Here is a 12,456-nt window from a genome sequence, read left to right on the forward strand (position 1 = left end):
TTCAAGGAAACAATACCAGAGTAATGCTTTCATTTTGGAGATGAATTTTCAATTCTTAAGAGCTGCTCTGGCCCATCCCCCCTGACAGCCTTACCCAGTTAATTTTGAGCAACAGTGTTTTTCTGCTCCATTACCCCTTCCATCTTGCCTCTCAAGTGTAATTAAACTATGCATTTCAGCAAATGGATTGTACCTGTAAAAGCACCAGGACCACAAAGGACTACCTGGGGACAGCTAATGGTAAGCATTCTTTTTTTTTTTCTTACAAAAATTATATTTTTCTTAGAGTTGAAGTTTGGGATTGCAAACATTTCTTTCTAAGTAATCCCCCTTGGATAAGCTAATAAGAGAAAGTAAACTCTTAAAAGCAAATAAAACCTTGCTCTTCAAAGGTCTGGAGCCCTTGCATATATAAGGATTTTGTGTCAATACTCACTGTGTTTTTTCCCAGAGATATGAGATAATTTTCTGATCATCTGAGCTTTTGCTGCCATCCAGGGTTGTGCTATCCATGGGAAGAGTCAGCTCTTTATCTGGACCTGCATCTGCCTGTGGAGGCTTGTTGTTTTCTAGAAGACAAGAGACTTGGGAGTTCAAAAGCAGGCAGTCCAGCTGGGAAAGGAGAGGAACCAATTGGGACATATGTTCTGGAAGCCTCAAGGACTCTGCCTCTCCATTCATAGAACTGTCAGATACTGTGTGAGGTAAGCATATGGTCAGGGAGCTTGCATGAAGAATATAAGACTGAAACATATAAAACATTCTGAAAGAACATGGATTGAAGTATAATGCTATAGGAGTTCAAATGACAGGGTTTGAAAGATAACGTAGGGCTTTCTTGAGGAAGTGGGCTTTAAGCTGGCCCTTAAAGGACATGGTGGGAGGAGTTCCCTGGTGGTCTAGTGGTTAGGATTTGGCGCTTTCACTACTGTGGCTCAGGTTCAATCCCTGGTTGGGGAAGTGAGATTCTGCGAGCCGCAGCCAAAAAAAAAAAAAAAAAGGACAAAAGGACATGGTAAGATTTGGGCTGGCAGAGACTCTATCTGCTAGCTCCCCTTGAAGGCACAATAACTAGCCAAGAGCAAGGGCACAAGCGAGGTCGTGAAATACTCCTTCTCTCTAGCTATGAAGAAAGCACTAGGGGAATGGACAATAGCAGCCGCCAGGGGCTTGGTGGATTGGTAACTCCCACTTCCACCCTCATAGAGCTCAGAACCCAAGCCCTTTTCTCCCTCCAAGGGTCAAGGGACCAGCCAACAGAAGAGCCTGCACCACAAGGTTAGAACTTACCAGGCTGCACAATAACAGTCACTTGAGCGGTGGCCTGCTGTCCTATTGTGTCAGTCACTGTGAGTTGGTAAGTATAGTCTCCTTCTTGCATGGCAGAGAGCTGCAGGGTCGGTGTTCTAACACCCTGGATATATAAATACAGACAAGTGGACTCCCGGAATCACATCATACAAGAAGTCCTACTCTGGTCTAAATGATTTACCCAGTTTTCTAAACCTAGGTTGGTAGTGGGCCATTACCTCCCAATTCAACATAATTACTGAATGCTCAATCAGACACTGTGGGACATCTTGTTAAAAGTTTCACCCTTCAGGGCCTCCCTGGTGGCGCAGTGGTTGAGAGTCCGCCTGCCGATGCAGGGGATACGGGTTCGTGCCCCGGTCTGGGAGGATCCCACATGCCGCGGAGCGGCTGGGCCCGTGAGCCATGGCCGCTGAGCCTGTGCGTCCGGAGCCTGTGCTCCGCAACGGGAGAGGCCACAACAGTGAGAGGCCCGCGTACAGCAAAAAAAAAAAAAAAAAAAAAAAAAAAAAAAAAAAAAAAGTTTCACCCTTCAAGGAAATAACCCTCTGACACAGCAACAGTTTCAAATAAATAAAGTCAGAGCTCTCACAAGGTAGACGAGTACAGGAAAATGTGCAGAGATAATCAAGATCCACTTCTATGACCCAAGCAGAAAGAAAACCATTAACATATAGTAAAATAACACAATTTACAAAACAATGTTCTTCCTACTGAAGCCACACAGCGTGATCCTAACAATGCTGCCTCGATAAAATATGGCAGCAACGACCCAAGATGCTTTATAATGCTGTGCATGCCCTTACAGGTCTGTACAGATTCTGCAACAGCGGAGAAACCTAACCTAATACCTTGCAGACATTTTATTTGGCCTTAGGGTTCTTAAAAGTTGGAAAATTTCACATAGAAGTCTAGGTTTCTGTCTTGTCTTGAAAAGCTGGAGGACCTAGCAACACTGGGACGATACTCTAGCGTGGCAACAACCAGCCTGACTGGAGGGCTGCTGACCCCTTTGGTCAGGGCTTACGCCCTCTGGTTTGCCACAGTCCCCATCCAGTTTTCTTCATTTACTTACGTTACCTGCCTGGTGACAGATCTAGTCTCTTCTTAAATATCTCCAGAGAGAAGATGCTCACCATCTAGTCAGGCAATCTCCTCCAATTTGTAATAGAGCTCACTAAGATTTGCACCCTTCAGCAGAAACTAACACATTTTAAAGCAACTATACTCCGATAAAAATTAATTTTAAAAAAAATTTGCACCCTTGTAGCTTCTAAAGAATTTGACTCCCTGAAATTATCCTAGAGCAGCTACCAGCCTTTTCCTCTAATACTAAACATTTAAGATAAAGTTTTTGCTGATGTGTTAACTAAAGGCCCCTCAATCTTTCTAGATTCTTTAAAAAATTCAAATGTTCTATTCACTAATCTGACTTTGGATATTAAGATGGAGAAATATAAGTCTTGGATGGGTGACCCAGTCCAGCAGCTCTAATTCCCTGGGCAAGAAAAGACAGAAACTATTCCCTCCTACCTGCATCTCCATCACTTTCCCTTTGCTGTTTGGGCTGAGTGACCACTCATAGCTGGTGATGCCGTGATCATCAGTGCTCTGATTCCCGAAGAGGGTGATGGAGTTTTGGGGCAGGGTGATCACTTGGTTGGGGCCTGCATTGGCCACAGGGGGGTAATCCACAGCCTTGTTCACTGTCAGGCTTGCCGTGGTAGAGTTGGTAGCTCCATCAGAGTCTACTACAGTCAAGCTATCAGGAAAGAGAGAGGAATGCAATCAGGGGTGGTCTTAAAGAAAGAGGAATAAACATGGAAGAACTGAAAATCAAGGCTAAAAAATACCAATGTGGCAGGATTACCAATCGGTAACCAATTCTAACCCATTCTTTTTGGAAAGTTAGAGTAATACTAGAAGCTAACACTGACTGAGGGTTCACTGTGTGCCAGGCACTGTTCTAAGCACTTTGTATCTCATTCAATCCTCACAACAGCCCTATAAAGTACTATCCCCATTTTACTCCTTATACATATGAGGAGACTGAGGCAAAAAAAGGTAAAGTAACTTGCCCAAGCTTGAAAGCTTGAAAACAGTGGAGTCAGGATCTAAATCTAGACAATATATCTCTAGCACCATTTCACTCTGCTGCCTGCATGTGTCTGTGGCTGGGACCTTTATAAGCATTGTCTGATTTGGCCCTCACAACAATCATATAGAATAGGTATCATCAACCTCACTATTATAGAAGCCTTAGAGAGGGAAGAAACCTGCCCAGAGCTAAATAGTGAGCCAACATGCAAGCCCAGTTCTCTGACTCCAAAGCCCAGCACCAAGTCTTAAGAAGCAATAATCCCTGGCCACTATTCCTATAGGGTTCAAAGACGTTACACTAAATAAAGCAAGCTCTGACTGCAGCAGGCTCTCCTCCCATCATCCTGTTTTGGCTGTGTACACAGCACAAGAATGGACTTCCTGGGCAGACAGTCTCTAGGATGGACCAGGAGGGCTAGCTCCAGTAAGATAGGAGCCTGAGATGGAAATGAATTCTCCTACGCAAGCATCCCACAGTTTGTGCCAGTGTGAAAGAGAATTTGCAAGAGAAAAAAAAATGTTCATTTGTAAGAGCAGGCTTCTACCTAAGTGATGCCTTCCAGCTGAACAGCCTAAAGCTTCTCTTGCCACCTCAAAATGTGAGCATAAGCAAGCAAGGAGGTTTGGGCTGCTTCCATTTTGCTCACAGAAAGAGGAAAAGCATATAAAAGACATGTCGTTTGTTTAAATCTCACAACCAGCCACAGAAAGAGCCAGACATCTGTGGGGTTTTTATCCCACAATCTCACTTTTTACCTATGATCTTAAGGGGACTTCTGATATTACAGCTTTTAGAAAAAGAACACAAAAACATCAGACACACAGACATGTGCAAATCAGCAAACATCTGAAAAAGAAAAATCCACAGAAGTTTTCCTCTTTCCAGTTTCTGTTTTCAGTTTTTTGTTGTTTTTTTTTTTAACATGTCTTATTTGTCTCCTATTTCAGAACAAAAGCAAGTTATAGACAGATGGCAAAATGGCAACTGCCCATTACGTTGACTTTCACCTCAGACAGTCCCTGGCTTGCACGCAAAAGTTCTGGAACCAAACAGCAGCTGACCACAGGGCTGGGGAAAGAGGCCACTGCTGTGTAAAAGCAGGGGAGAGGAAAATGTAAGTGGAATCAAACAGATTGGACCTTAATGCTAATCAAACCCAATCCCATCATTTCATGGACTGAGGCTTAGAAAAAAAGGACTGCACCCAATATCCCATTCACCCAAAACGCTCTAGGTTAACATTGTGGTTAAAAGCTCAGACTCTGGAATCAGACAACCTGTGTGACCTTGGGCAAGTTACTTAACCTCTCTGTGACTATATTTCCTAATCTGTAAAATAAGAGCCATTATAATACCAGGTACAAGGGTTAAATGGGCTACTGCGTGCAAAGAGCTCAGAACAGTACTTAACACAGTAAATGTTCAAGAAGCAGTAGCTATTATTGTTACTATTTCAAAAAGGATCAACATCACCCAGGCTAAATTCCATAAATGTTAAAATTCCTATATTAGAAATCCAAGGTGAAAACCAACTCACATTTCCATTTTAACTCAGTGAGAAGGCTCCTGCCTTGTTGTAATAGCAGCTACCCTTCATTCACTTGAAGTCTTGAGTCAGTGAGAGCGCTGCTAAGTCAGAACTTGTATATTTATTTGTATGGTAGGTGCTGTGCTAGGACATTCCTTGCTGTGTCTCTGGTAGTGTCTAAAGCGTGGTTAATCTCAGATCCAGTGGGGAAGACAGATACCCATGAACAAGCCGTTGCACCATGGCAGGCACCACATAGAGGCACTGAGTGCAACACGGAAAGAGGAGGGACATTCCCTCTCCTCTCTGGAGGGATCTCAGAGAGCCTCACAGAAAACTGAGGAGGTCCTTAAAGATAGGCAGAGTCCCAACAGATTGAGAAGGGCATTCAAGGAAGCATAAACAAAACACATATAGGCCAAGTCAAGGAGCAGAGTAGAATGAGTCCTGACTTGGGGATTAGAAAATCTGCATTTCAGCTCCAGCTGTGTGACCTCAGAGAAGTTAGTAAATACACCGAGCCTCATTCTTCTCAGACGTAAAATGAGGATGGTATAGTGTACATATGGTGTTTGCATGACACTCATGTACCAGTGCTTCGTAGCCTACAGTGAGTAATGCAAATATAAGGAGGATTACTCTAGGGTCAGCCTCAGACTCATTAATCACAGTCTAGTATATCAACACTAGTTCCCAAAAGAACTGACTTTGAATCAAATTCTCTGAAAATCCCCAACAGAGAAAGATGCTACAAATCATATTCAAATAAACCACTAAGTCAAAAGTAAAGATTTTGATATATCCTAAGTTGAGGAAGCATTTCCCAAAGGGGAGAGATGAGAGTAGATTCCTTCTAGATTTTTCCTGAGAAAAGGCAAAGGAAGATGGGCCCTTTCACTTAATGACAGAAATTCTAAAAAAAGGTTTGGGTATACGCCAAATAAGGCTTTGAGAAGGATTAGCTGTGTGGATCCTGATCTATTATGCAAGGACCTTTGCCCTAAAAAGTTATGACTATTGTGACCACTGTTACAACATGGCTCAAAGAACCAGTGGAACCAAAGGCTATATTATCAGCCAACTCTACAGGGAATTTGATATCTGTCAGAGTGACTCCTATAAGAACGTAAAACCCATAAGGGGAAAAAAATGGCCTATGGTAAACTTGAAGGATCCAAATTTACCTGAAAGTGTAGTTCCCAGGGACGAGCTTACTTAGTTTTAATATGGCCGTATCTTCAGAAATCTTCTCTTCTCTCAGAGGTCCCTTAAGTTCTTCCCAATGGTACTGGACGATCTTATCATCATCCATGCTTTCTTGACCATAAAGAAATATCAGTTACAGCATGAGAGCACTGGGTCTTAGCACTTATCCAGTTTACACAAACCAGGGCAACTACCCAGAGATTTGAGGCTAGGAAAACTTTATGAAATTACAGACTATGTCTCCAGAGTGTTTCTTCCCTCGGATTACTGGGTCATTCTGCCTCTCTATGAATATTCCACTGCGCAGTTTTCCAAGGACTCCAACACAGGCAACCTCTGGTTAAAACGCTACTGTATTAAGTATATGTATAAAAAAAGGAGAATCAAAAGGTCTTAAACACATGAAAAGATACTCAACCTCACTTAAAAAAGAAATGCAAATTTAAATTACACTTGAGATAGCATTTTTTAACCTCTCAAATTGGTAAACACCAAAGTTTCACAACACATTATGTGGGTAAAAAGTGTGGGGAAAGAGGCCCCCTCATAAGTCATAGTGGAAGCATAAATTGATACAACCTCTATAAGGAGCAATTTGGGAAAATTTATCTTTGTCCCTGCAATTCCTCTTCTAAGAATTTAATACTTCAGATCTGCTTGCACTTGTGTTGTGTATCTGTAGGACATTTAATATTTGTGTTAAATGTCACGCTTACAAGATTATTCACAAGAACGTTATTTGTAATAGCAAGTCAAAAGTAATCTAAATGGTCATCAATAGAGATTGAAAACAAGTACATATGCATACAATGAAATCATATATTCATATCATGGAAGGTTATGTAATCATTAAAAGAAAAAAAGAATGAAGAAGTATTGCATGTGTTAATTCAGAAAAATTCTCCAACATATAGAAACAAGCACTGTACGTAACAGTGCACGTAATGTGTTGTCATAAGGACTGTATATGTATTTTCTTATATACGCATCAAATATCTCTGGAAAGATACATAAGATAATACCATTGGTTGTCTGGAGGAAAACTGGATAGTTGGGAGACCGGGAGGGTAGTGATTCTTTTCACTGTGTGCCTTTACATATTATTCAACTTTGATCTAATCAAAAATATAAAATAAAATGGTACTAAGTGGACCCTTTCTGCCACTCTCACAAGTGTTTCTTCCTGTTCTGCCTCTTCCTCTTGGCCTGCTACTCTTCTGTCCTCCTCTTCTGGCCAGAATCACCTACATGAACGGTTTAACCCGCTAGAGATCCCTCTGCTAAAGCAGCAGCTGCCTCTGCCACAAGCCCCTGTTGTGCCAAGACACTCGGGGTGACAGGGCCTTAACGGGCCCCCAGAGAGACCAAGCCAATGCTGGAGGGCGACAGGCCCGAAACCTCTTGCACCCACAGAGCCAAGGCCCAGAAATCCTCTCATGTCACCCATCAGGTGACACTACTCTGAAGGGTGACATGTTAACAACGGGCCCAGGCAGGGGTGTGTGCTCCATTCTGTGAGTCTCTCCAGGAGAAGGCTAATGAGAATCTTGCTAGGCAGTGATGGCTGAGTGAGAGCTCTTTGTCAAGACTCTCAGTTACTTATCCTGTCATGATAGGAAGGAGCTTTGTTTCCATAGCTAAGGATGGCAACTCCAGGCAAGCGAATTTGAAAACCAGCAAGTTTCAACTAAAATAATGCTAAATACATGAATAATCCTACTTTCTTACCATCTCAGAGCAGAACTATTACTGCAGACAGGCCACACGGGGATTTTAAACAGGGCCTGTCTGGTTTTTACTTCCTAATCAATTGCTTCAGATGGTTGGTCTTCCCCTAACACGGCCGAGGACTGGCCTAAACACTATGCAGACATAGCTGGCCCCAAACCTTCTACCAGTACACAGTGAAGGCTCTTCTAAAACATCATGCCTAGACAAGTACTCACGGCTGCCATCAATGACTGTAGAAGTGGTTGGCAGAGAGATCTCCTGGAACTGTGGTGACACAATGGCAACAGGAGGCCGATTCTTACGGGGCTCTGCAAGAACATGACCCACAAGAAATTGGAAGAGGGTCTTTATAAATTATAGGAAAAGCAGGCCATATCTGGGTGGAGCATAAGTCATTTTCCATTACATAAGTGAGAGCTGAGCATCACCAAATGGTAGAGTCACAAGATCAGGTTGCCATTCTAACCTAAGACACCTGGGAGTGTTAAAGCCTCTTCTAAGCCTGACGACTGCTAAGGCCATGCCCTGCGCATTCTTTCAATGCTCATGTCCTATCTACTACATCAGAAGTACTATAGCAGCAACTTCCTGCTTTCAAGCAAGCTGAGTAGAGGTGGACAACAAACAAGCTTTGTGAACTAGGAATTGCCCAATACGTAAATATATTACAAAAAAAGAATGAGAATTTAAAACCCCTAAAATCAAATCTCCATCTCCTTGGGAATCCTGCAGAAGGAGCAGTGGAGACATGGCCAGGGCTGGGTAACATACCTGGTTTCACTGTCACATTCACATAGCCTTCCCCATGGGCATTCTGACCATCTACAATCACTTTGAATTCATACAGGCCTGGAGTGAGCTGCAGAAGTGAGAAGATCTTTTAGACAACCACAAACAGCAGCAATTATATTTAAAATAACACATATATCTGAATTTTCCAATGCTGTTTCTTGAATTCTCCTCTTCTTGCACCATTTCCAAAATGGAGAAAGTAAACTAGCTGAAGATATGAAACAATGAATTATAAACTAAAAAACCATAGCTTTTCATGTGAATCTTATTACTAGCTGACTCGCAACAACAGAAGGGATTTCAACATCTCTGTACTCCCATTTTCTTTTCAGAAGAACATTAAGGGCCCAACCATCCTACTTCACAGTTATGAAATTAAAACAATCATCTCTGCAAAGAAAAACATTTTGTAAAAACACCAAATAGCTCTCAAATATCTGAATATTTCCCCCTCCTGATTTCCACTAACTGTATGAACATAACATTAAAAAAAAATCACCCACAATCCCATTGTCCTAACACCCCAATTAATCACATTTTTCTTATTTCCTTCTAATCTTTTACCACATCCAAAAAAAGAGCACACCTGTTCAACAAACATGTATTGAGAATCAATTATATGTGGTCATTGTCCTAGGCTTGAGGTTTGGAGAGGAATTAGATAAGGTCCCTACCTTTGAGGAGCTCATATTTCAGTGGTATTCAGGACCTAGCTAAAATCACGATATATAGGACTTTTTATTATTCTTTCTTCCATTCATTTAGCATGAACACTTTCCCCATTAGAACAGTCTCTTAAATAGTCATTTTAATGGCTGCAGAAGAGTACATGAATAAATGTGCCATAATTCACATAAGCATTTCACATTGTTGGATATTTGGGTTGTTTCCAAAATTTTACTATTATAACTAATGCTGTGGTGAACATCTTTCAGGTAAAATGATTTTTTTCTTTCTTTTGAATTATCTCCTTTGGGTAAATGCTAATTGAATGCATGGAGCATTTTGGACCACTTCCTTCTTCTTGTAATGCTCTCCTTCCTTGGCTTTCACTTCTAGGCCTACTCCACATTTTCTTCCATTTCCTCTTCCTTCCATACCTTTAATGACAGTGTTCCCCAGGATTCCAACTGCAATCCGTTTATTACTTCACTCTACACACTCTCTGGATGTTTTCATCTATTTATGGCTTCAGTTGTCAACTATTTGATGCTGGTGTACAAATTTATCTCTCCAGCCCGGACTTGCATCCTGATCTCTAGCCCCTTACCCCCAACTACTTACTGGTCCCTCCACTCAAATGTTTCACAGGTACCTCAACCTCACTCTGTCCCAACATGAATTAATCATCTGCAAACCTCTTCCAAACCTGCTCCTCTTTCTATGTTCCTCATTTCAGTGAATATCACCTCAAATATACCAACATCCAATGAAGTGTCTAAGCCAAAAGGCTAAAATTATCCTGGACTTCTCTTCCTCAACACCTCCACCCAATTAATTGATCACCAAGTTGACCTCCATAGTATTTCTCAAATCCACCCACTTCTCTCCATTCACACTGTCATCACCTTAGTTTTTAACCATTCATCATAGCACAGTTCTTAAGAGCATGGGTTTAGAGATGGAAAGTTCCAGTTCAAATGTACCATTTAATAGCTTTGTGCACTTTGGCCAAACCACTTTGTTTTTCTAATTTTTAGTTTCGTCATTTGTAAAACAAATACTAATATTTACATCTTGGGGTTGTTAGGAAGATTAAATAACTGCATAAAATAATTAGCACTGTTTCTGGCACATGGTAAGAGCTCAATGGGTGGCTTTTAAGTTTTATTTTATTTATTTAGTTTTTTTTCACTCAGACTATTATCACCTCACACCTACATTTTTCAATAGATTCCTCCCTGGTCTCCCTAGTTTGAGTCTTATCTCCTCCAATCTGCAGTCAGGGTGATCCTTCTAAACTGAAAATCTGAACATGTCATTCTCCTGCTTAAAACCTTTCAAAGGCACCATATTCCCTCTGGATAAGAGTCAAAGGCCTCACTCTGGCACGCACAAGGCTCTGTGCAATCTGGCACCTGCATCTCTCCAACTTACTTGTGCCACTGTTCCTCTCATACCATGGGGTCCAGTCAGGATGAACCACGTAAAATTCCCTTTTTCCCACATTTCTCTCTATTATTTGGCCCAGTAGACATACTGCTTCCTCTGCTTGGGGTATTACCACTCCACCCTTTACCCAGTAAGCCAGTCACCTTTCATGACCCAACTAGGCCAACTCTAAGAAATCTACTCTAACTCCCCAGGGCTTCAATACCCCATGTACTGACCTAGTATACTCCTGTTATAATTACCTGCTTCTGGTCAGTAGCACGTACTAGACTGTATTTTCCTAAAATGTTAATATTACGACTAATTCACTAGTAAATCCCCAATACCTGCCACATAACTAGTGTACAATGAACAGTTGTTGAAAGAAAGAGAGGAAAGAAAGGAAGGAAAGACAGAAGGAAGGTAGGAAGGAAGGTAGGAAGGGAGGAAGGAAGAAAGAAAGAAAGAAGGAAGGAAGGAAAAAGCAATTGCTTGGCTAAAGAATATGAACATTTTTATGGCTCTTAATAACTACACTGAATCCCAAAAAAAGACTGAGCCAATTTACACAGTCATGTGGCCACAAATAACCTAGCTTATCTCCCAAATTCTAAAATCCTTATGTTACCCTTAAAAGCTGTTTAGTGTGTATTTTCAGCTATCACCACTATGCTTATACAATATTCTCACCATAAATGAAAATTTGAGAATCATACACTAACAAATACTGGATGTCAGCCAGCCAGACTTTTGGAGGATTCGCTTCTGAAAGGCTGTTCCTAAGTTAAGTGTGGACAGAAAATTCTATATTATACATGTTAGAAAATGGTCAACACCTCTACCCCATCCCTGCAAATGACAGGAGGCAAATTCACCTTGGATAGTTTGAGGATCTGGGAATGTTTCCCTTCCATTTCTCCACTGTAGTCTTTAGGATGAGTAATCAGCTGCCAGTCGTAGGTGTAGGTTTCTCCTATAGAAGGGCAGTTACAAAAATCATGAAAACACACACCTACACACAAAGAGGGCAACCACACAGCCTGTGAATAACAAAATTTTTCTAAATCTTGACAAGACCTTAGTTTTCAGGATTTCACCCCAAAGCCAAAGGGAAACCAAACATTCTGTTGAAAGAAAAGGTGGATTCTGCTGACTCAACTATAGTTAGGGCTTCTTCCACTCTCTCCCAGCAGTGCTCATTCCTGCCCCATACCCACGCTGCTTTGGGCCAATCCTCCCCTAAAATACCAGGTTGCTCATGGTATGGCATCCCAGTGAAAATACATGCCCTACAAACCACTATGGATGAACTCACTGGGAATAAAGGCCATTTTCTTGCAAAATTTCTTTTGCAACAAAGAACAGCAATGACTTCTAAATAACATGGTTCAAAAATACCTTTTTAAAGAGTGCTAACAATGCTCGTCTCACTGAGGTCATCACACCCTGGTGAGTTAAAAGAGCTACTTCATTCCTGCTGAGCTAATAAATAACACACTGCAGAAGGTGGTAGGGGATGGCCCATTTAAAACAGGCCCCAGTGAAATTAATTAAGATCAAATGAAGCATTAAATGGTCCTCATTTGTAGCTCAGACTGTATGAATGGGTAGGGTGAGGATAGAATCCTGTTATCTAAATGGAATCCCTCCCCGGTTAAAGCTGTCTTAAATATTTTTTGAAACAAGATGCATTTAT

At 41.5% G+C, this 12,456-nt stretch overlaps 1 protein-coding gene across 3 annotated transcripts in view; it reads right to left on the minus strand.

Moving 5' to 3' along the window:
• The window catches only part of KIAA0319L (KIAA0319 like), a 108,473-nt gene that overhangs the window by 22,708 nt on the left and 73,309 nt on the right, over window positions 1-12,456 (minus strand). For all 3 annotated transcript variants that reach the window (XM_082613609.1, XM_082613607.1, XM_082613608.1), the window contains exons 6-12: window positions 11,636-11,733; window positions 8,649-8,736; window positions 8,093-8,185; window positions 6,125-6,257; window positions 2,845-3,073; window positions 1,291-1,414; window positions 437-569 (exon numbers count right to left, since the gene is read on the minus strand). In XM_082613609.1, the coding sequence (XP_082469735.1) occupies window positions 437-569; window positions 1,291-1,414; window positions 2,845-3,073; window positions 6,125-6,257; window positions 8,093-8,185; window positions 8,649-8,736; window positions 11,636-11,733 (898 nt within the window). The remainder of the gene's footprint in view (window positions 1-436; window positions 570-1,290; window positions 1,415-2,844; window positions 3,074-6,124; window positions 6,258-8,092; window positions 8,186-8,648; window positions 8,737-11,635; window positions 11,734-12,456) is intronic.

This window comes from Mesoplodon mirus, assembly GCF_964341445.2.
Source record: "Mesoplodon mirus genome assembly, chromosome: 3".
NCBI classification, from domain to species: domain Eukaryota; kingdom Metazoa; phylum Chordata; class Mammalia; order Artiodactyla; family Ziphiidae; genus Mesoplodon; species Mesoplodon mirus.